We start from the raw sequence: 24,526 nt of genomic DNA on the forward strand, positions 1-24,526 counted from the left end.
TGACTGACAGACTTTGGGAGGGGCCAGGGCTGGCTGATGCAACCCCAGGGGTGTAAAACACTGAGCACCCATCTTGAAGGGAACTGGCCATGTGGTGTGCATGAGGGCAGTTCCCAGTTGTCAGGGTCTCTGGCTGCTCAGAGTGACCCCGAGAAAAGTTCAAAAGTCTCTTTTCCCAGCCCGACACTTGAAGAACGAGTCAGAACTCTTCAATTTTCGGCCTTGAAGTTGTTTATTATATCTTATCTATAAAATTTTCTTTCTGCCCTGCTGAGGTCCACTCAGCAGGACAGGCAGAGGCACTCTGACTGCCCCTGGGGCTGTGTTATCTCTTTATACTACAAACTACATATAACATGTTTACAATTACTTTCCAATACCTATCACCTATGTTAGACACTTGTCCCCAAAACCTCCATTCAAAAAATCCTAAAATCTACATTTTCACCCTGTGATAATTTTATTATTATACTTTTTAAACTTCTGTGGCTTTCAGGTCTTCATGCAAAGCTGGCAATTTTTTCTACAGGTCACAATCAAACCCACAGGTGTTCTGGGCTCTGTGCCAGGGTCTCTGAGCCCCCTGGGGTCCCAGCAACTCTGGACACCAAGAGGGATGCTCTGAGTTCCAACACCCAGTGCTGCAGCCTTTTCCTTATGGAGTCTTTTGCTGTATTTTTGTTAAGGTTTAATAAACCTCTTTAAACTTCCAAAGTGAGCAGTTGTCTCTCACAAGACAGATGACGGGCTTCGGACCTGGTTAACATAAGAGATTTGATAACAGGATGCCTTGGCAAAAGTGAACGGAACTTTGAAAATTAGACCTGGATTGCAAGAATTTGATTAAATCAAATGGGTTTACCAGAAAAAGAAAATCCCATTAAACTCTGCAAGCAAGAGCTGCTGTTATGTGCATAAATTTGTGTATGTGATTTTAACCTAATCATTGCAGTACACATTACTAGTCTCCCTGAAATAGTATATGAGTGTTTGTATCCCACAATAAAATGGGATTCTGATCACCAAGTCAGTGTCCCTGTCCCTCTCCATCTCTGACACCAGGGCTACTGAACTGAACTGGCCCTGCAGGCACAGGAACCTCCTCTCTCAATGCTCATGCCCAGCTGCTCCCAGGGCAGGGAAGCTGCTGCAGCTGGGGCAGGGCAGCAAGGGGGGCTCTGCTCAGCAGCTGGACAGTTTGCTGGCAGTGCTGTGGTGATTTGGGCACTGGCTGCTGGTGAAACAGAACACCCTGAGGAAGGAAAGGCTCTGAAAAATAAAACTGCTGCACAGTTTGCTCTCTCGAGTGTCATCACTGAAACTTTTTAAGGAAAGACTGGCACTTGGTGCCATGGTCTAATGGACACGGTGGTGTTTGGTCACAGGTTGGACTTGATGATCTCAGAGGTCTTTTCCAACCTAATTGATTCTGTGAAACAGCAATTTCTAAAGCTTGTTTTTTCTCTGGACCTCGTACCCCCCATTTCTCTCCTCTGTCACAGCACAAAGAGGCAAAAAGAGTTTCCAGTTGCAGCAGGACCCTGGGACTGGCTGGGCATGAAAAGTGGCACTGGTTGGGTGGTTCCCATGACACAGTCTGGAGGAGGAAGGGCAGGTAAATGCACCTGGAGCCCAGGGGGGGCATTCATTGCATCAGGGATGAGCCTGATGCCTGATACCAGAGCTTCCCCATGCATCCTTTCACAGAGGAGAGGTTTGTGGGGTGGCTCCAGTGCAGATCCAGGAATGAGCCATGCAGGGGGAGAGGCCAGGCCAGAGCCCCTGCAGAGCCATCAGAGCCAAAGGCAAGGGACAAGGGGTGTGCTGCACTGGGAGCTGTGTGTCCCCTGTGTCCCTCCTCTGACACCAGCTGAGAGCTCTGCACTGGCAGGGCCCTTGCCAGCACTGGGGGGGAAGTTTGAACTGCACAAAAATCAGCTTTTGTGATTTCTTTCCTGTGTCTGTGCTATCTGATGTGCTGTGCCTTTGTGCAGCTGGAAACTTTGACCCAGAGGTGACTCACACTCTTCAACCTCTGCCGAACACAGCCCCAGGTGAAAGCAGAAGGTCAAGCCCTCCTTGCATGACTTCTACCAGGAAAATAAAGATGTTAAAATGCTAAATAAGGAAATGTTTCAAGGGAAGGTAAAGGGAGAAGTGAGGATGTGTGTTTATGAGGATGTGTGTTTATGAGGAAGAAGAAAGTGTTGAAATACACCAGTGAAAATAAGTCAGCCTGGCATCTATTGGTGAACAAAAGCCCATGTGAACTGATGAAAAAAAAACCAAAAACCCAAAGCAACCAGAAATGGGCTGGATATCCTAACTGGGTTCAGTGTTTTCACTTGAAATCTGCTTCACAATGATCATGTAGCTAAATTGCCACCAGCAGCACAGTCCAAACCTGGGGTGAGTCTTTAAATGTAAACTCTGGGAAACCTTTACCTTTTTGAAACAGAGTGCTTTTTCTGCTGTGCCCCACCTTTGTGGGAGGTCTTTTCTCTCTCTCTCTCTCTAATTTTTTTTTAATCTTTATTTTATTTTTGTTTGAAAAGCAGTGGGAAATGCTGTCAGGTTAGGATCCCTGTCCCAGGCAGGCAGGCAGGTGGTGGCACCCACTTCCCTTTCCCTGGGGAAGGCAGTGGTGTCCAGGGGCCTTTCCCTGGGCAGCCCAGCAGGAGCTGAGCATCTGAAACCATGGGAACTCATTGCAGGGTTTCCATTTCCTACACTGGGCTCTGCCTGGCAAGGGAGGTGGAAAAGGCTCTGCCGCTACTGAAAACTCCCTGCTGTGACTGAAACAGATCTGGGGCCCCTGATGTGAGAGGTGAGAACAGAAGAATCTTAAAAAACAAAAGAAAGTGCCCACCAGACCCCAAATGTGTGTATCTGGAGCAGGTTTGTTGTATTTATTGTTGCATTTGAGCTGGGAGTGCTGCAGACCATCCCTCCCCTCAGGAGTCAGGAGGTGAAATCATCCCTTGCTGCTCTCTGCCTACCAAAAATATCATCTGCTCTTCCCAAAGGGGCAAAACTCACCATTTGAGTCCAGCCAAGTGGCAAAAGAAAGAATTCCAGTCCCGTTATTAAAGGCACTTATCTTTGATTACTACCCAGTTTATTTCACCTTTAACATGTTTCAAAGTTCTGTTCCTTTCAAAACAAAACGGAAGCCAAAGCCCCTCCCCTCTAAAATCACGAAAGCCCTGAGAATGAAGCCATGAATTGAGATGGAACCTGTAAGTGCAGGGGCAGAGAGCAGAGATGCCCTGGTGGGTGTGCTGCTCCCGGCACAGAGCGTGCCCTGGCCCCTGGGCTGGCACAGGGGACAGGGAGCAGCCCAGGGCACCCCAGCCTGGCATGGTCAGTGTCCAGAATGGAGCAGCAAGCAGCCTGGGAGTGTAAAATAAAGGATTTCATTCCAATCACCCTGATTGCTCAGCGGTCAGTGGGGACTAGAAGGGTGTTGGGGCATCAGCTGCATTCTTCCATTCAGCAAAGTAATCAGCAAGGAAAGGAAGTGAGCAGCAATAAAAGATGTTACTGTTAAATGACAGCTTAAACAAGAATCTCTTCCTGCCCCAAGATCACTCCTGGCTTTCTGCCCACACTGGCTGCTGAGAAAATGCCTGTTGCTGCCACAGGGCCAGATCAGCTCAGGCAGCTCCTTTCCTTCTGCCACTAAGGGCTCTTCTCAGGAAAAACAGGTAATAAATGACCTTTGTGGCAGGCAGAAGAGTAAATGCAGGGAAGCCATGAAGCAACGCAGAGCTGGTGGTGTGCTGGTGTCATGGCACAGAGCCTCTGCTGTGGCACTGAGAACAGCTGCTCCTTTGGTCCCCAGGCAGTGCAAGGTGACTTTTGGGGGAAATGTGGTGTTTCTAGAGCCTGTTTTACACAGCAACACAGAGCAAGGGTTTAACTGTGGGCTCTGGTACCCACCAAGGGCTAAAGACTTACAGAACTGCTCTTGCAATTTTGAGGCTGATGGAAGTCAGCCCTGAAATATCTGTGCCAGATTTTTACTGAACCAAAGCAGGGAGCTTGGCTGGAAAGCCAAGGGCCAGAAAGGTAGAATTAGAGAGTGCTTGCCTTGGTAGGAAAATGTTGGCAGGCAGAAGTGGGATTTAGAAGTTAGCAAAGCAAAGCTGCTGGCAGACTGTGCCAGGGGTGCTGATGGACAGGGCTGCAGCCTTTCAGCACACTGAGGAATGAGGAACATTCATGTCTGCCTGCTGTCAGACACTGTTCCTGGCTGGGGCACAAGGGAAGCTCATCCCCTTGGAATGACACGGTGATGGCTCTGAGCTTCATTCAGAAACTGAGAGATTGCTTCTGCTTCAAGCTAACGATATGAGCCACCCCAATTTTCACTTCCTCAGCAGTGCCCTCTTTTTCTGCCTTAGATAAAAATGTTTTTGAAGTATGTCACAGCTTTTTGGTAGCAGCTTTCACACTTTCCCCCCACACCTGACATTCAGCTGAACTCTCATTTTTCAGTCAGCCGCCCTGGCTGACACAGGGTTCGTTGCTGAAATGTGACAACAAAAGCAAATGGAAAGCCCCAAGCAAGAGATCTGCTGTGAGATGTTAGCAGAGCTTTGTGAGCACCAACATGAAAGTCAGAGGGGGTTTGGATGTATACCTGCACCCTTTGTGTGTGTCCTCCCTGTGCAGCCACCTCCAGTGCTGCAGCTGCTCTGGTTCCTCCTGGTTGTGTAACAAATCCATTCGGGGTTTTTGACAGGTGTGACACTGGCTGCATCCAGCTTTGTCATGGACTCACAGAATCACAGAATTATTACAATGTAGGAGCTGCCAGTGCAAGATGTTTGTGCTGCCTGTGTCCTGCTGCTGCTCGGGGCTGGTGTGGCCTGACCAGGGCAGGGGGAAGTCATGCAGGTTGGGAGTCTGAGAGGTGGAGTGTGAGAGGTGCAGGTTCCAGCCCTTCTCACACCTGTGCCCTCCTCACCTGGCAAGCCCAGTGTGGGTGTTGTCCAGCCTTGGCTCCAGAGAAATGAAAGGCAGAGTGCATTCTGTGCTATGAAGGTTAAATTGCACATACTCGAAAGCTGACGGATGTGGCGAGAGGTTTCTGCAGCAAGATAAAAGCAAACCAGGCAAGGCCTGCACTGCCTGGATAGTCATGGTCTGCCTTCCACGCAGTGGTGGAAGAATCACTACCTTGTTGGCAAGTGCTTGGATCCCCCTTGTCTCCCAGAGATTGCTGAGCCCACCAGAAATACCTGTGTATCACTGAAATACCTGTGTATCATTGAAATACATGTATACACTGAAACACCTGTGTACACTGAAATACCTGTATACACTGAAATATCTGTATATCAATCATTGAAATACCTGTAAATACCTGTATATCACTGAAATACCTGTATATAAATCACTGAAATACCTGTAAATACCTGTATATCACTGAAATACCTGTACACACTGAAATGCCTGTATATCACTGAAATACCTGTATACACTGAAATACCTGTGTATCACTGAAATACCTGTGTAATACTGAAATACTTGTCTATCAATAACTGAAATACCTGTGCAAACTGAAATACCTGTATATCACTGAAATATGTGTATATCAATCACTGAAATACCTGTATATCACTGCTGCCTCCTCACTGCTAAATTCTTCTCTTACCTCTTCTCTGCATGGGCAGGAGAGCTTGGCCAAGTGGGTCATGAATTTGGTGGACATTCTTTCTACTAACTCAGCCTGAAAGCTGCAGATGGGAAAAGCAAAAGAGTGAATAAATAGAACAGTAAAAAAACAGTTTTCTAGCTGGGGAACTCGAGGGCCTTTCTTGGTCCTTGTGCTGCGTTTCAGCCCCAGCACTCCTGAATCCCTGCTGCCCTGCCTGAATGGTGAAGAACAGAAGTTTTGGAGGCTCTGCAGGGAGGAAGCTTGGCTGCCTCAGGCCAGGCACTCTCAGTGAGCCTCTCCGGGCTCGCAGAGGAAGGGGCGGCACTGGAAGTTGGGTGGCTGAGCAGAGCGTGCTCAGAAATGCTTTGTTTACAGGCTGCTTTGCATCTCCCCCACCCTTTTTGTCAGCCGTTGGTGAAGTAGAAGTGGTTTTTTCTTGCCCATTTTAAACAACAGTTTGGTTTGTGCAGAGCTTTTGCCTCTGAGGAGCTCTCATCCATGCTGGTGGGACCAGAGGTACAGAAAAAACACACTGGCAGTCAGGTGATCTCTCAAATCACCCCACAGATCCTGTACTGGGGGGACAATGCTAAAGCTCTGTTAGCTTTCCTGGGGAACAACCCATGAGATCACAGAGGTGCAGATGTCATTCAGCAGTGCAGGAGAGCCAGCAGCAGCAGCAGCAGGGCTGGGGAAGCAGGGTGTGACCCTTGGGCTGAGCCAGCAGCACAAAAACCATCTCTGCATGCACTGCACCCCTCGTTGCTGCTTTGATCTGTTCAGAGAAAATGCAAGTGTAGAAAAGGGGAGATGAACCAACCTCCTTAGGAGGTCTTTGCAGCCAGAGCCTCTCCTGCTTTCTCCTCCTTTCACTTCCCACTGCATAGTAAGCAAAGGAAAGATTCTGCTTTCAGATTTTGGTGCTTACAGAGCAGATATCCCCATTTCTGTCTGAATCTCTGGAAGCATTCTGAGAAGCCTGCATCCCCTGGGAAGCTGGCAGGGTTTTGCTGCTGTCCTGTGCACTGAGCAGCCACTGCCCAGGTGGATGGAGGGCTCTGCTCCACCACTGTCTGCAGCAGGGGGTTCCTCCTTTTGGCATTGCCTTGAACAGGAGGAGACACAAAGGCAGGGCTGGGTGTAGGAGCTGTAAAGATGTTTTTGTGGCAGCAGCACGTGCAGGTGGACAGCAGCTGTCCTAGGGTGACTTTATGATGCTTGTATGCCCAGTCATCTGTCCTGATTAGGCTGGATATTAAGTTCTGCACCTCTAAGACTGGTTCTGAAAGTGAAGGGGAATAAAAAAAGCGTGCAGTGTGTTTGCAGAAACTGCACTTGCTGCTCTGCATTCCCTCTCACAGGCCGCTCTCTGCAGCACAGACAGAAAGAAAGAACTCTCCTTTGCTTTTTAGTTAGTTTTTTTTAGCTAACTGAAGCAGACAAATCCCCCAGGCTGTGATTTTTTTTTTCTTGAAACCCACCAGCCTGCTCTGGACTGCAAACCCAGAAAACACCAGGAGCTCACACCTATGGCCCACCGGGGCTGGGATGCTGCATTTCCAGCACAGAAGGGACTGATAAGAGACTGAGTGAGCCCAGTTACACCCCACCAAAAACACTTTCTGAATTTGCCATCTCTTCAGAACAACAAGAAATTTTATTGTGTAGTATTATTATTTATTTTTAATACTTGTGAATGCTTTCCTTGTTAAATAAGCAGGTTTTGTCCACTTTTCTCCAAAGAAATCTTTTCCTGAACCAAAGGGGAAAAGGGTCACTTAAATCTGCTTTCTAGAAAAACCCTGTTGGAAGTTTCGTCCCAAATGTGCCCTAAAACCAAATCAAATACAGCAGCCCAGCCTGGGGTTAGGAGGTGTGAGTGGAGGTGTGTGCATGATGCAGCCCAGCTCAGGATGTGTGGACTGAAGCTGCTGGGTGGTTTCATCTAATTTTTAGGTGTTTGTGGTAAAATTACCACAGGGTGGGACACCCTGCTCTGCCTTAAAAAAATCCCAGTCCCAGTTAGAGCTCATACCCACTGTCCCTGGCTTGGACAACAGGGAGCTGTCCCTCCTGGACAGGCAGCACAGCAGGTCCTCGACCACCCCATCTCCTCCCTTTTCCATTTAATTCATTAAAAAACTGAATTCCATGCTAGAGACACAACTTTATTTAGGTTGATTTCTTTGGAACAGCTTTGCTACCACTTTAGACAGTCCTTTACATTATAAGATTGAATAGAGTCCTAATACAGAGACCTTGTTCCCACTGCCCTGCACCAACTCTAATTTTAATGCCATTTGACTCAAACATTTTGACTCACACAAGTATTTCCCCAGTACAAGCAATTGCAATTTCTTCTGACCTTGTGTTGTGATGATGATAATTTTGTAGCTGTTACATTTGCTGTAAAGTTCTTTAAAGCAAGCTAAATATGCCTGTTATGGGATTGTGCATTATTGGCAACTAAAAACCAGTAAGATTGTGACTTACAGAAACACCATCCTTTCTTTTTCTCTGCATGCTTTCACTCTGATTTTTTAGAAGTTTGTTGACATTTGGAGTAGCCTATTTCTTTGTCACAGCTGCACAAACACTGATCCAAGGTGGGGATGAGAAACAAAACCCAATCCTTTACCAGTCCCTGTGCTTTTTTTGGGTTTCATGGGAAAATGAAAGATGGGGGTTTTTGGCAGGTGAAACCTACCCTACCCTTTTATGCAAATTTGCATTAAGGCAGAGAATTGTCAACAGCAATCTAGATCATTAGATCAGAACCTGGACTGCTGTGGTTGTCTGATTCAGAGCTGAATCATGTATCTGAATGTTTCCCATTAGGAGAATGTCCCTCCACCCCACTCTTTTAAAAAGCAAGTGTGAAACCCTGCTAGTGAGTCCCAGTTGAACACAGCAAATATAAAATGTGTGCTGTATGTGTTTTGTGTTAACGTGTTACATGTGAGAGCGGAATTTCAGCTTCTTCACCGGCCTCAGATTTGGACTTTGCTAGCTTGGGAGATGCTTCCTTAAATTCCTTGTTGACAAAGTAGTAACAAATGGCATCCAGGCAGCAGTTTGTGTTGGCGAGGATGGAGGAGAAGTGCACGAAGTTGTTGATGCTCTGTATTGCTGAGCAGTCGGAGCTGACAGAGTCCAGGATGAAGCGGAGGAGATGCCCGACATAAAGAGGGAAAAAGCAGATGATGAACACAGCCATGTTTGCAGACACAATGTAGACAGCTTTCCTGGTCAGCATTTCATTGCAACAGTTGTCAGTCTTCTTTCTCCTGAGCTCTGCAATGATTTGTATGGAGCAGTAACTCAAGATGAGCAGCGGTATGAAAAACCCCACAATAATGGTACACAGTGTGATCACCGAGGGTGTCACAGAAGATTTTTCAAAGCAAAAATCATTTTCTCTTCGGTCCTCAAAGCTTTTAATGAGACAAGTTGCACAGATGATGACTATCCAGAGGACTCCAGAGGCAAAAGCTGCTTTCAGTGGAGACCTGAGTGCCTTGGATCTCAAAGGGTACTTGATTGCAAGGTACCTGTCAGCAGCAATGAGGGTGATGATACCGATGCTCATGAAGCGGTTTGTGAAATAGCCACCTTCCAGAACCAGGCACCAGCCATCCACCTTCAGGTGCTGGAACTGGGACAGAGTTTTGAATGGCAAGGTGAAGAGCAGCAAGCAGTCAGCCACAGCCAAATTGACCATATACACTGTGGTTTCTATCCATTTGCCAAGTTTGCAACAGAACACCCACAGCGCCAACACGTTCAGCACGATGCCCAAAACCAAAACTGGGATGTAAACACACAGCTGGAAAACTGAAAATATTTCATAGGCTGTGATATTGCAGCTGCTGTGGTTCATTTTGGGAGTATCAAAACGTACAGTTCCTGCAAAAGCAAATTAAGCCTTTTACAAGGGAGGTTCTGGACTGAATCAGTGATTAATTCTAATTGAGAGAGTTCGCGGCTTTGCCACCTTTTGCCTGATGTAGGGTACCTAGTGGGAAGAAGAGGGACAGGGACACAAGCCTGATCTGTTGTGAAGGAGAGAAAAACTTAAGATTCTCCCTGGGTCCTGTGTGGGGAAGACTGCTCCTGGAGGGTGGGAGGGAAAAGGGCTTGGGCCCCTGTTTTGGCTCCGACTTGGATCAGGCAGCAGCAGATATCCCGCAGCAAGGAGTTATGTGAGCCATTGCAAACATTTGATAGTGGGAAGGGGATCCCTAAACTCAGCTCTCATCCCTTCCCTCATAGCAGGGCTCAGTGGAAGCCAGCCAGTGACCTCACAGCTTAAAATGCCCCAGATGTGCAGCTGAAGGACAGCTGTCCTTTCCCTCAGTCCTGAGATGTCTCTGCGTCACTTCTCATTAGTGACACGAGTAATTATTAGTGTATCTCTTGTTAGTGTATCTCTCACTGGTTTCAGCTGCCTTCAAATTCTGTACTCAGAGGGCTGCACTGAGAATCGGAGTGCTGGGTCTGCTCGCTGCCTTTCAAGGATTGTCAGAGCTGCTCTTTATCTCAAAAGCATTACAACCACTGTTCCAAGACAAAACAAACTCACCTGTGCCATGGCAGGAACGTGCTGTGGAAGAGGTGAGCTATGTTTGGTCTAGCAGGTGGTTTTGTCACCTTGGATCTAAGGGTAATATTGCTGTTTGCCCTCCAGCTTTGGAGGAGTTAATGCAGAAGCACGTTCCAGGTGCAACTGTTCATGGACAGAAAAACCCCAAGATGTCTGACATGTCTTTGAGTTTTCTCTGCATGGGGAACGTGGCTCCATGGGGGAAGGTCCATGGGTCTCAAAAGCATCCCCAGCGAGCAAACCGTAAGGCAGTGCTGCAGCACTGATGTGCATCTGTGGGTCTTTGTTAGCTTTGAAAATCATGCAGCAGAGGAATCATGCCAGGACACGTCTGAAGAGGTGAGGGAATGTGGTACAGCAGATACCTGCAGCTGCTCTGTCCTCTGGACATGAGAAATGCGTTACGAGCCCATAAGATAAAAGGGGAGATCGTAACAGGGAGAATAGATCTAGCAAAGGCTGAGACAGCACTCAAGCACCCCAGAACGTGTCAGATGTGGTCACTATCAATATGAACATTTGAAAATATATAGGCTCCAGCCCTCTCTTTCTCCATCTCTATTCTGGTGTCCCACCACTGCTGGGGAAAGGTGAAGCCTTGCAGAATGCAAATAACCATGTCAGTAAATAGCCAGGAGAAATTACCTGTTCTCTTGCTGTCCTTGGAGAGAGTGAGTTCCTCCAGCCCAGCTGTGGAGCGCTGTGCAGGCAGGACGAGCAGTGCTCCTTGCACATGACCAGTGAGGTGTCCTCTGATCACAATTTCTGGTGGCTGTGAGAGCAGCAATGCTGGCCGAGAAAGCACCCGCACTGTTCCTGAACAAAGGGCAGAGCTTCCTCTGTCATCACCATTGGTGTGGCTTGTACCACCTCCTGCTGACTGAGGAACCTGCAATAGCCCTGCAGGGAGGTGAAAGGCTTGTCTGCCCTGCAAACCTGCAGCAGTTCCTCTGGAGGTGGAATAGCTTTGGTTTTTTCCTTTGCTTTACCTTCCATTGCTTGATGTCTTACTGGGCAATGCCTGTTGACCCTCCTCGCCCAAAAGACTGCTTGGAGGGGACCCATTGCCCAGAGGTCTTCTCTCTGCCTTCCAGAGTGCCACCCCTGCTGGGATTGGAGCGGGAGTGGCTTCTGTTGCCACACTGCCTGAGCCCTGGGACAGAACAGCCTCAAGAGCCCTGCAGCTGTTGAAGAGGTGAGGGCAGTGGTTTCCAGGCAGTTTTGTGATTATTATAAAGCGTTTCACTCTGAATCATAGTAGTTCTCTTGTCTTCCATAGCTCTTCTCAGCCAGCAATTCTGAGAAAACGTGGCACCGTGACCCTGTGACCTGCTGGCTCTGTGACTGCTCAGTGGTTGCAGGTGTCTGTGTCCTAGGGGTGCTCTTGGGCTCCCCACGAGAGCCTATTTACCAGAAAAACTCAGACAAGTTCATCAATGAGCTTAAAGATGCTGATATTAGCACCTTGAATTGCTGTCTTGGGCAAACGTATTTCCCCTTTCCACTTTGCTGTAAGGTCACATTACAGCAGCTTCTGGAGTATTTCTGCATTGTCTGTCTGCACATCACAAGCCAGCCCTTGAAAATAATTCCATGCCAGTGTAGAGTCACAACATATTACAAACTTCTAAATTTCCAGGGACTGCTTTTGCCTTTCTTGGGGCTGCTCCTTGGTGGATGCTTACAAGTAGTTATTGACATATTAGTGTGCCCAGGTCATTGATCTCCAACCAATAACATTTTTATGTCATGATCCTTGTTGGTACTTTAGTCTTCAAAGTCATCCAGCTTCTGGACTGTGATAGTTTCATCACTGTATAGAAAACTTTGCATCCTCCTCAAGCACTGTTCATAGCCTCCTCTTGTCTGTTTCCAGGAAATCACTACTGGTATAAACCATGAGCAGTCAAAGTCATGCCTGGAGGGGCTCAGCTCATAGAACCTCTCCAGTGTGATGCTTCCCATCCACAGCTTGGTGCTGTGGTTGCCAGATGAGGGTCTCATCAGCCCAGTGAGGTCTCAAGACAGGGAGAAGCCATGTCACTAGGCACAAAGCACCTGGCTGTGAGCAGCAGGTTCACCAGCATGTGCCAAAGCAAACTCCACACCAGCTACCAGCAGGCAAAGCTAGGATAAAGTGCTGTCTGCAGAGAACTTACATGGCTCCTGCTGAGGCTCTTGGGTCAGTGCCTGAGTCCTGGCCACGGCAGCATCAGGATCCCCATCCTTCTCTGCACCCTGTCTCTCTGCCAGCCACCATCCTCTGCAGCTGCTCAGGGTCCCCTCCTTCCACGCAGTCACAGGTTTTATCACCCCTGCCATGGGCCACTGACGCTCACTTGGTGTTTCCCCTGCCTGTCTCAGTCCTGTGAGTGCTGTCCCCGTGTGGCGCAAAGGAGGTGACATCTTGTGCTGTGTCCCTGCTGGCAGCTCTCAGGCAGGGTATTCCAGAGCCCAGCAGCACTGCAGAGCACTGGTGCCTGTCCCCAAAGAACCTTGCACTGACACCAGCATCCACCACATTGTGCCTGGAAAAGTGATTTTCTTAAAGAAAGTAGCCAGTGGGACAAAATATTCCTGCAAGGTAAAGAACCACTGGTATGGCTTGCTGTCAGACACATTGATGGGCTCCTGCCTCCTCTCCCTGCTGGGGAAAATCTCCATCTCCCCTGCATTGCTGTGTCCTGCTGGCTGCAGCTGCAGGGGCAGAGCTTCTGGCAGGATGGGAGGGGTGCTGGTACCATCTCCACACACGGGGAGGGACACAGGACTCTGGCTGCCCTGCAGTGCCTCTGCCCCATGGGGTTGCTTTCCTGCCTTTCTCACGGCCAGAAGGGATGGTGCAACAGCAGATCTTGACCAAAAGAGAACTGTAGGGTTGAGAGCAAAACATGTCAGTCTTATTTTTAGCACGTCAAATGGTGGTTTGAGGCCAAGTGCAGCAATCCCACACAATGACCAGCCGTGGCTGTCAGGGCTGTTTCCCCTTTCCCCTTCCTCAGCACTGCATGGAATTGCCTGTAGCAGAAAACGCTGTCAGGGCTCCTGTGCTGCAACCCTCCCCATGCTCCTGCAGTGATGCCTTTTGGGGCTACCTAAAAACAGAGGCCAGACAAAACTAAGAGAATAAAAAGCAGTTCTATTGATTGAAGGGCCTTCAGGTACATTTAGGGCAGACGAAGACCCACAAGGGCCACACCCAAAAATGGACCATGGATCATGGGTTTTCACACTTTTATAAGTTTGGCCCATTTGCATATTGGGGGTTAATCTGCCAATTACAGCTTCAGGTAATGAATCCATGTATCCCCAGTTTGCTCCCCCCAACTCACTTTTATTTTACATCTCTCAGGGCCTGAGGCAGTGAGGTGTCCTTGATTGCCAGGCCTGGAGAGGAATTGTTGTGTCTGCCCAAAATGGGAAAGCAGCAGCTCACACTGTGTGTGGAGTTTAGAATTATACACTAAAGAACTGCAGGATTACAAATATATGAAAAACTCAAAAGCTAAAGTTCTAAGGCATCAGGAGCACCAGGGACCAGCTGAGTATCTGTGCCCACACACTGGGCAGGGCATGGAAAAGCCTGTGCTTCCCAAGAGCCTGATGCTGCTTCAGGGCTTGTGGAGTTCCCTGGAGGCTGCCAGGCAGCACACACCCCTGGAACAGCTGTGCTGTGCCAAGGAAACAAAATCAGAGATGCCTCCAGCACCTGGAAGCAGCACCCAGCCCACAGCTCCCCAGTATGTGTCCTTCAGCCCCCTGGAGCTCAAACCTCCGGTAAGAACTCAGGTCTCAGGCCTGCCCAAATGCCACCAAACAGCAAAATAGTGTCTAATGCCAGCCCCTGCCTTCCATGCAAAGGAGGGCCAAAAATGTTATATTGATAGCTACTCACTCATTCACTCACTCACGTAAAAGCAGATTATTTTTGCAGATTCATAAAAGCAAGATTCTGAATTACTTTGCAGGCTTTTCCTTCTTTTCCTTTCCTTTCTTCTTTTTTTTTTTTTTTCTCACAAGCCTGCAGTGGAAACCATTATTAGCATTTTTTTCTTTTAAGGGACGGGAAAGTTACATCTTGCAGAAATGTTGGTAAAATGCAGTGGTTCAACCTTGCTGTTTGGGGCAGCTGATGGACTGTGGCAGCTGTGGCTGGTCCCCACTACCATTTCCCAGATTCTTGTGCTAGGAAATGGAAAAGATTTGGGGTTAAGGATGTCGCCATTCTCCTGGATTGCTATTGCAGTGCTGGATGGAGGCCAGCAATTTGTTGTGGCCCAGGGTCTGATAACTCATCTGTTCCATTTAGTGGGAACACTCAGGGAGCTGAGGCTTTGTTCAGATTGAAGCAGGATGCCAGAAACCCATCCTAAACTTGACATTTAAACCAGATAATAATTTTTGTCCAAGGCAGAACATATATCTTCAGATAATCAGAAAGTTCCTTGCTCATCTTTGGGTTTCACTGTTAAATACCCTGCTGGAAGGCAGATCTTATATCTCGGTAGCAAAGGCTTTTCTCCCAATCTCTGGTATAGGTTTAGCATTAAGAATAGAGGACTCTGATGTATAATGGTAATAAATGAATATTTATTTATAGATATGTTACTATGACACATCTTTATCTTCACTTGCAAAAGTATGGGTTTTTTTTTTGTTTTGGTTTCATAGCATTCAGTGGAAACAGCAAAAAAATCTTAATGATGACAGAGATTGTGAAGTCAACTAATTTCCCCTTTACAATGAGAAAAAGGAACACTTATAAGACCTATGTGTGAGGCCACATGTATAAAAAGCATTGCTGTTCTGTATTTCAGAGTAGATAACCTATCTGGAGCCCAGTGGAAACTGAACAAGTTCTCCATGTTAACTGGGAGAAAACATGAGCATGACCAAATCTGCAAAAATAAGCAAGTTGTTTGCTTTCTGGATTAACAGTAAGTTGATATGAATCTTTATCTCTTTTTTCAAAAAAATAAAAGAAATCATAATAATCTTTTTCGAACAGCGAATCATTATAAGCAATGAGATGCAAGGTCTCAGAAGGGAATCCTAGGTCCAAACATGTTTTAGAAGGCCCTCTGTGCTGTTCCTGAAGTAGCAGCGTTTTTCCTTGCTGAACACCACTTGCCTGGCTTGTAAGAGATGTCTGTCAAGAAGCCTCTTGCTTTCTGGGGGTAGTAAATTGCAGCATATTTGTTGATGGGTGACAACACTCACACATGTCCTTAAGCAATAGATGCTTGATAAGACCAGGCAGTATTTGTCTCCCATATCTTTTCCTGTCTTTGAAAAGATCATTTAGAAGGCAGAAGGAGGACTAAACACTGTGCAATGGTTAAACTGGTCACATACACACACAGGCTACTTGCTCTGCTTGCAGTGAAATACCAGTAACGCCAGAGCATTAGAAAATATACCAGTGAAGAAACCTGGGACTGGAGTTATCGGCTGAATGACCTGAGTAGTTTCATCTGTTTTTACGGCACCATTGCTCACTGCAGCTTCTGCTGTGTTGTCTGCCCAAGCATTGACACAAAGCAGGTGGATCTAATGTCTGGATATGGGACACTTTCCGTGCTGGGAACAGTCCTTTGTGTGTTTATTTCAGCAAGGTCTAGTCAGAGGTTTCAGACTGTGGTCTGAACCAGTGTCACTACCGTGTGGTGACAGACTCATTGAAGAACTATATGTCACTTGTCACTAAGGAAGTTAATTGCCTCTAAGTTTACATCAGCAGAATATGAGCTTGCATTCCCAGGAGAATATTTTAGAGGTTTACAAGTCAGAAGACACTGAAAGTGAAGGACCATGAAGCCAACCAAGACAAGCTGTCACCAGGAGGCGCCTGGAGCTGCAATGCAAGACAGTAGTCAGAGCTGGAGTCAAGTCACTGAGGACAGCAGGACAAAATTCAAGTTAACATCAGACCCTTTTTGTCCATATGCCTATGCCTACAATGATTGCAAACACTGTATGTGGCTCCACTGCCTGTGCCTCAAAACTTGAGCAGCTTTGTGGCATTCAACACCTGCCATGCACTACACCTTGTTCATATCATCACTTGATCCGTGGGTGGCTGTGACTCCTCGCTTTGGTTCATCTTGGACCTGATAAATATACACTTGGGGAACATAGAAGAAAACTCTGGAAATTCCTTGGCTGCAAAGTAATAGCAAAATGCATCCAGACAGCAGTTACAATTTGCTAAGCATGCAGAGATCTTAATATAGGTTATAACTCCTGGCATCAGAGAACAAGCTCCAGCAGCTTCCACTGCAAACCGCAAGAGCACTGCGATGTGGAAAGGTGAGAAACAGATAGCAAACACACACAAATTCACAGAAACTATCTGCACTGCCTTCTGGAATAATTTTGTCTCATGAGGGCATGTGGCCATCTTCTTTTTTAGACATCTGATGACTTGTACTGAGCAAAACATTACAATCCCCAAGGGAATAAAATACCCACAGATGCTGTAGAATAAAGAGGAATATTTAGGTAGAAGAGATTGTTTCCGAAAGCAAAAAACTTCCTTGTTACTGCGATGTGTGCGATATGAAATGGAATAAGTTATCACTGCTATCCAAAGAAAGCCACAGGCAGAAGCTGACTTCAGTGGGGATCGAAGGATCTTTGCTTTTAGAGGGAACTTGATTGCAATGTATCGATCAATCGCAATCAGGGTGATGACAAAGATGCTCATAGGCATGTTTATAAAATAGATGCTTTGTATGGTTAAACACAGCCAGTCTATGGGATGTATGTACTCAGTAAAATACAGCAGGAAAGGCAAGGTGAAGAGCAGGAAAGTGTCTGCCACGATGAGGTTGATCATGTACACCTTGGTCTCGGTCCACCTCTTGATTTTGCAGCAGAAGACCCAGAAGGCAATTGCGTTCAGTGGGATCCCCAGAGCGAGCACTGGGATGTACACAAGCAGCTGAAGCACCACAGTGTTGCCATGTGCATCTCCGTCAGTGCAGTTCTCCATGTTGGGCTGTCTCTGAAAGGAAAGAGTGCAGGCATGAGACTGAGCTCACTGGCAGTGTCCTGCGGCTGTGCCCTCCTCTCGTGGCCCTGCAGCTCCTCGTGTCCCTGCACTGCTCATGTGGGCAGCCTCAAAAACCTGAACTGGTTTTTGTTCAGTCCACAAAACTATCGAGACTGCCCTCTCTTGCTGCTGGTGCAGGGTTAAGCCTGCCTCACCATCCCTCCAGTCCTGGTATGAACAGCTGAGTCACAGCACAGCAGAACACTGTTTTTCGTTGTTACCTTTGCTCTGCTGCAGTTGTCAGAGCCACTGGCTTTGGGACAGCCCACACCAGAGCTGGGCAGCATTCCCCATTTGCCCTGGACAGCATTTCCCATTTTTCCTGGGCAGCATTCCCCATTTGCCCTGGGCAGCATTCTCCATTCGCCCTCCACAGCCCTTGGTTTGCTGCTGAAGCCACCCCATGGTTTTGCTCTGGGTCTTGCCAGACCTGAGAACATCCTCAGGGCTTGAGCCCTTCCAGCCCAGTGGCTTTGCTCCCAGGGGCAGTGGGAATGCTGCTGCAGGCTGCTGGGTGGGTGGGTGCCTGCTATGGGCAGGATTTGTGCCCCCAAACAAATCTGTTCCTCTGGTGGGGAGGAACAGGTCAGCAGGGGTACCAGCAGCCCTAGCAGATAACAGGCCTCCAGAGAAAGAAGGGAAAGTGAGCAAATGAGCACATGTGTCTGATCTCAGCTTTCAAAGGTAGGAAGCAAAAATTTCGGTCAGAAAACATGAATCTGAGAACTTATCTCCTGCTCTTCCTTTAAATATCTCAGGGCATTTGCCACCAGCAAAGAAGATGAATCAGATTTTGTCGGCAGCTCATATAGGAAGTGTTTGCAATGAGCCAGGCACGGGAAGTGCCAAGATTCCTACAATCTCTTGCCAATACCTTGCCTTATAAGTCAGCAGCTTCTAAACATCAACATGCAAATTGTAGTGAAAATAGATGATTGCATTAAGTAAGTGAACTGTTTCTAGTGTCCAAGACTGGGAGACAGATCTGGCAGAGGAAAGCACAACACCTGCCCTAGTACCAGAACTGGTACGGCAGTACTGAGCCCCAGGTGTACAGTCATTTTTAGGGTGGAATTCATGGAGGAACTAACATACAGCCAGTGTCCTGGTGCTCTTGGGCTTTCAGCCTCATAGGTTTTGGCTCCTCTGTGGTTTCAGCCTATGTTGCAGCTGTTCCCTGGCAGCAGCCTGTTGTGATCACCTTGCAGTGAAAAAGCCACTCTACCTGCATATCAGCGGCCTGAGGAACAGCTGAGCCCTCTGGGCTGGACATGCCGCCCCAGGGAGCCCCACACAAGCACGGAGCTGGTGGCAGCTCCAAGGCCGTGTGCCAGCTGTCCCCACACCTGAGGGAGCACTAATGGGACCTGCAGCGAGGGGCAGAGAGCCCCTGAGCGGGATGTGGCTGCAGAACAGAGGCAGAGCAGCTGTGGGAGCAGCAGGGAAGCCCGGCAGCGGCACTGAGCGCAGGGAAGCAGGGCTGAGAGGCGCACCCTGAGGGGCCGGGCAGGGCACGGTCGCTGCTGTGGGACAGGGAAGGGCCTTTACCTGCTCCGCGGGCGGGCTGGCTCCTCAGACAGGCCGCGCGTGTCTGGGCAGGGAAGGGATCCGTGCTGGCTGTGCTGTCCTGGGGCTGTCACAGCCCGGCAGGGCTGAACCAGCACTGAACTCGTGCGAACACCAGCGCTTCATTTATGCCCTGACTTCTCGGGCTGGAGCCTTTGGTGCCCTCTGTTGTCTCGCTGCCGGCAGCTCCGAGCTCCGCCGTCGGTCCCCCCGCCCATCCCCGCCTCGCCTCACACAGCCCGGCAATTAAAATGTCATCTTTCCAGTCGGGGGAAAACAATTTCTGAGATAAAACCCGTAATGGTTGCAAATTGCCCGTCTGGCAGCAGAAGGTTCCCCAGAGGGGCTGGGCAGCAGTGCTGCGGTGGCAGAGGGGGCCCGGGCAGGACAGGGAGACAGTGGTGCCTGTGCCCCCGGGGACAGCGAGCTGGGGACGCACAGAGCTGCTGTCACTGCACCTGACAGATCTATGGGGTGGCTCTCCTTCTGCACAGCAGCCGGGAGTGTAACTCTGCCCATCAGCACCGCTGGGAAGCCAGGTCACGGCAGTCACTGCCCCCAGTGTGGCACTGAGGGGCTGGGACCTTTGGGAGCATGGTTAGGAGCTGCCCAGTGGGGTTTCACAGACATTTGGATGGGTTTTGCTGCCCACTGGCTAGAGCAGTTGCAATCCCATCTCTGTGAGCCAGCTGACAGGAGCCAGACTGACTCCCTCAGAATTTGTCCCATTAATTCTTGTCTTTGGAGCTGTCATGGTGTGACACTGGCCAAATGCCAGGCACCTACGAGAGCTGCTCACTCTCATGGTGTGACACTGGCCAAATGCCAGGCACTCACGAGAGCTGCTCACTCTCATGGTGTGGCAGTGCCCACATGCCAGGCACCCATGAGAGATGCTCACTCTCATGGTGTGGCAGTGCCCAAATGCCAGGCACCCACGAGAGATGCTCACTCTCATGGTGTGACACTGGCCAAATGCCAGGCACCCACGAGAGATGCTCACTCGCCCTTCCCTCCCACAGATGGGCAGAGGAGAGGAACAGTTAACAAAGGGCTCCTAAGCTGAGATAAGGACTCGGAGAAAACACTCCAAGCTCATCTTAGAGATACAAAGTGATTTTATTACTTACAAAATTAGAAGAGGATAATAAGAAGTAAAGTAAGCCCCTAAAACACCTTTTCTTCTCCCAGCCCCTCCCTCCTTCCCACTGACAGCCCAGGGAGACAGGGCATGGGGGTTTGGGTCAGTTCATCCCCGAGATTTCCTTCTGCTGCTCTGGGAGAGCAGTCCCTGTGAGACCATGGGAGAGACAATTCTCTGTGAACTTCTCCAGAGTTGGGTCCACTCTCACGAGCAGCAGTTCTCCCAGAATTCCTGCTATGTGAGTCCCTCCCATGGGAGACAGTCCTCCCAAAACTGCTGCAGCGTGGGTCACTGATCCACGGGGTGCAGTCCTCCAAGGACAGGCTGCTCCAGCCTGGGAGCAGAGCACCCTCTCCACTGAGTCTTCCACTGGATCACAGCCTTCTCCAGGCATCCACCTGCTCCAGCATGGGCACCTTCCCCATGGGCTGGGGGGGAATCTCTGCATCCTCCATGGATTTCTGCATCCCCTGTGGATCCCCACAGGCTGTGGGTGGAACTCTGCATCTCCTGTGGATCTCTGCATCCCCTGTGGATCTTTGCATCCCCTGTGGATCCCCACAGGCTGTGGGTGGAACTCTGCATCTGCTGTGGATCTCTGCATTCCTCGTGGATCTCTGCATCCCCTGTGGATCCCCGTGGGCTGGAGGGGAATCTCTGCATTCCCCGTGCATCTCTGCATCCCCCATGGATCTCTGCATCCCCCATAGATCCCCATGGGCTGCAGGTGTATCTCTGCATCCCCTGTGGATCCCCAGGGCTGTAGGGCACAGCTGTCTCACCCTGCTCTCACCATGGCTGCAGAGGAATCTTGGCTCTGGCCCCTGGAGCACCTCCTGCCCCTCTTCTCCACTGACCTTGGTGTCTCCACATTGTTTCCCTCACATGTTCTCACCTTCTTCTCTTCTCTGCCTAGAAAAAGCTGTGTCCACCTATATTTTGATTTTCCTCTTAAATCTGTTACCACAGAGATGTTTCCAACCTCTCTCACTGGCCCAGCCTTGGCCAGCAGCACGTCCATCCTCAGAGCCATCAGGGACTGGCTCTGCCAGGCACGGTGGAAGCTTCCAGCAGCTTCTCACAGGAGCCACCTCTGTGGACCCCCTGCTACCAAAAACCAGGCCCTGCAAACCCAACACAGGAGCTCATGCTCTCAAAGGTGACAGCAGCGGATGGTGCATCAGCTGTGGGCTGAGGGCAGGTGTAGGTCACGGGGGAAGATGTGTTTGTGAGCAGGAAAGACTCCCCCACACTGTCTGATGGAACACTCTGAGTATTGCTGGGCAGAGCTCAGTGCTGTTTTGGGGGTTTTTTAGCATTCAGAAAGAAAAAAAGCCCAGTTCTAGGAAGCATTTATCCACTTCCTCTCTCCCCTGACTTTTCTAGGCTGCTGACTCGTGGAAAAACACAAATCTGTGATGGAAATGTTAAAGGTGTCAGTGTGGGCAGGCTGTGGAAACCCAGCAGGGTGGGGCTGCTCTGAGCCCGAGCTGTGGTGGCCCTGGGGGCAGCCTGGTGGCACAGCACAAACCAGGGCAGGGCAGTGCCGCGGTGGCGAGTGCTGGGGCAGCAGCGAAAGGCCTTCGGTGTGCGGGAGGAGCAGCCCTGCAGGGATGGCTGCTCTGAGGAGCTGTCTGGGGGCCAGCGCTCAGCAGGGCAGCTGGAGGCCCCTGACAGGATGACTCGGCTCTGAAATCTGAACTTTGTGCTTTTATGGCATTGGACAAGTGTTGCTTTCATCCCAGAAGTGTTCCTTCACACCTGTCTGACCTGCTGAGTTGAAGGGGAAGGAGGTCAGGACAGCCTAGGCTGTTTTGTAGGGACATGTGCTTAATAATATGCCAGAACCATCTGAACAGCCACCCAGCCCAGGCTGCCAAAGGAATGGGATAAATATAAACTGGTGTTTTGGTTTGGAAAGACAGGTGCCTGCTAAGGAAGGCAGGAGCCTCCCCTGAAATGGAGAATGTAAACCTTCCCCCCCTCCCTGAGTTGCTATAAATTTTAAATTAAGGGGCTCTCAGGCAAAAATATGGGAGCAGGAATAACAGTTCTTTAGTGGGGAAGAAAATGAAAGGATAAAATAAACAATGCAGTACACTAGAACAACACTGACAGAGTCAGAACCCAACCTGACACCCTGTGGGTCAGGGTGCTGGTAGCAGTCCAATTGGAAATGTGGCTGCAGCCCTCCTGCAGTGTCAGGAGTGGTTCTGTTGGAGCAGGGGGGTCCTGTAGAAAAGGGTGGAATCTTCCCCTGAAGATCCAGTGAAAGAGGCAGCTGCTGTTCCTCTGGGAATCCAGTGGAGAAGCCGTGCTGGGGTTCCAGAATCTCCAGATTATATCCAGGTAGGAATGCTTGGCTCCTCCCTCTGGGCTCACATCTCCCAATAGGATGCTGTGGTTCTTATCAGCCATGCAGTGACATTCAATAGCTGTTATCAGCTGTGGAAGAGATAAGGCAAACTGCCCACTGAACAGAAAACAACTGCCATACAGATGGCAAATAGAATACATCTTGCCTTGCAATCTGGGCCAACTGGATTCGTTTAATAATGGAAACAACCTGAAATACACAATGAGGTATGATATGATAGATACATTTGTACATGTTGGCAAGAAGGATCAGTGGATTTTAGCTGCAGAAGGAACTAAAAGAGGTACATGGCTCACCTGTCTTGCTGTAACAGTAACAAGTAGGTGCTGGAGGGTGGAATGGAGGCACGTTAACAACTGATTACATACACACTTTTACATATCTCTGTGACCTATTTGTTTAATGGAAACATAGAGTATAACTTTCTAAACCTAACAAAGAACTTTCTAGAGAAAAAGAGCGATACTTATCCCAATAGGCCTGAAGCTGTATTTTCTCTTCATGTTGCAGATGTTGGGGTTTGTTCCCCTTTAGCATGTCTGTATCTGCAAGGGGTGGGTTGCCTCTGGTTGTTGAGTGCTGGCTTTGGGCTGTAGAAAGGCTTCCTGGAACTCCCTGGTGACAAAGTAGTAGCAGACACTATCGAGGCAGCAGTTGGACGTGGCAATGGACCTCATCACAGAGGAGAAGTTCTTCATGACACAGAGCAGGAAACAGGTAGCTCCAATGCTCTCCATGATGAACCTGGCGAGCAGCCCGAGGAAGGCTGGCAGGAAACATATCATAAATACAATCAGATTTGCATAAATTATGTGTACAGCTTTATGGATCGATTTCTCCTCCGGTGAATTTGTGTTCAGATGTTTCTTGAGGTTCCTGATGACTTCCGTGGAGCAGAAGATCAAGATGGCTAATGGGAGAGTGAAAACAAAGAAAAGGGCCAGCAGGCTGAGAGCAGTAGGCAGGGTGTAGGTCTGGAAGCAGAGATCTGCATGTCTGTGGTGCATCAGCTGGATGGTGGCACTGACTATCACCAGGACCCACAGGAGCCCACAGAGGAGGGCAGCCTTTGATGGGGACCTGAAGGCCCTGGCTTTCAAAGGGTGCTTTATGGCAATGTATCGATCAATGGAGATGAATGAAATGATGTAGATGCTCACTAACATGTTGATAAAATACATTGTCTCTGTAAACTGGCAGAGCTCCCCTCGGGCTGACTTATTCCAGAGCAAATAAACCATGGAAGGCAAGGTGCAGATGACAGAGAAATCTGCAAAGACTAAATTCATTACATACACCCTGGTTTCTGTCCACTTCTTCATCTTGCAGGAGAACACCCAGAAGGCGAGGACATTAAATAGTGCTCCAAAAAAGAAAATTAAGCTATACAGAGCAAACTCAATGAGGCGAACATGGGGGTGAGGTTCTAGATTTGTGGTGCTGCAGTTGTTGGACACATTCATTGTCCTGAGCTACAGATGTTGTATGATGTTCTGAGACCTGAAATAGGAAAAGACATGGTAAGACCTCTTAGTACCTGTAAAAAAACCCATATGTAAGTACATATGTCCTTTGTTAAAAATGTGAATTTGAGCTTTCCAGAGCTGTCTTTCTCAGTCAGCCTGTGTCATCCTTTGGCATCCTTTGTCAAGCTTTGCTTATGTTCACTCAGTTTATGAGTGTCTCAGGGTACTTTTCCAAAGGCTATGGCAGACAGCCTTTATTAAATAGGGAGATCTTGAAGTGTGTGTGGGCAGGAGGCAACATGGCCCTCAGAAGAGCCCCCATATTAATGGGCACATCCTGTGACAATGTGAACACAAATTCCTTAAACCAGGCTGTGCAGATGATGTAAAATTACCCTTAGCTTGGTGTCGAGCTAGGGAGGGTTTGCAGCAACCAAAACTAAAGCCCAGCACAACCCATGAGTGAAAGCTCTTCTGTCAGATCTGCTGGGTTTGGATTCAGACTGGGGGTGAAGGGGTGGGAGTGCATAGCAAATGTCACTTGATAGAAATTCTCATGCTCTGGCTCTGTCTGGGAAGGTTTCTGAGCCTTTGCACCACCTTGTGAACCTGGAGCTCCTCCTCCAAGCTGAGGAAAACAGCTGAATCTGC

The 24,526-nt window shown here is 48.8% G+C and overlaps 2 protein-coding genes and 1 pseudogene across 2 annotated transcripts; all 3 read right to left on the reverse strand.

Moving 5' to 3' along the window:
• Positions 1 to 8,238: 8,238 nt before the first annotated feature.
• On the reverse strand, positions 8,239 to 11,264 carry LOC102041862 (G-protein coupled receptor 35-like). The gene is made up of 3 exons (XM_005425511.2): positions 11,258 to 11,264; positions 10,914 to 11,204; positions 8,239 to 9,571 (listed from the first exon to the last, which is right to left on the reverse strand). Exons 1-3 carry the CDS (start codon positions 11,262 to 11,264, stop codon positions 8,610 to 8,612), a joined length of 1,260 nt encoding a protein of 419 aa, XP_005425568.2. The 3' UTR covers positions 8,239 to 8,609.
• A 5,056-nt stretch (positions 11,265 to 16,320) lies between these two features.
• On the reverse strand, positions 16,321 to 19,014 carry LOC102045358 (annotated as a pseudogene).
• A 3,925-nt stretch (positions 19,015 to 22,939) lies between these two features.
• LOC102045521 (G-protein coupled receptor 35-like) lies at positions 22,940 to 23,875 on the reverse strand. The gene has a single exon (XM_005425534.2). It carries the CDS (start codon positions 23,870 to 23,872, stop codon positions 22,940 to 22,942), a length of 933 nt encoding a protein of 310 aa, XP_005425591.1. The 5' UTR covers positions 23,873 to 23,875.
• Positions 23,876 to 24,526: the final 651 nt, after the last annotated feature.

This window comes from Geospiza fortis, unplaced genomic scaffold (assembly GCF_000277835.1).
Source record: "Geospiza fortis unplaced genomic scaffold, GeoFor_1.0 scaffold101, whole genome shotgun sequence".
Classification (NCBI taxonomy): domain Eukaryota; kingdom Metazoa; phylum Chordata; class Aves; order Passeriformes; family Thraupidae; genus Geospiza; species Geospiza fortis.

Coding starts and splice junctions, on each gene's coding strand:
- LOC102041862 (XM_005425511.2), bottom strand. Junction 9,572..10,913: donor CAAGGACAGCAAGAGAACAG/GTAATTTCTCCT, acceptor TTGCTTTTGCAG/GAACTGTACGTTTTGATACT.
- LOC102045521 (XM_005425534.2), bottom strand. CDS start 23,872: ATGAATGTGTCCAACAACTGCAGCACCACAAATCTAGAACCTCACCCC.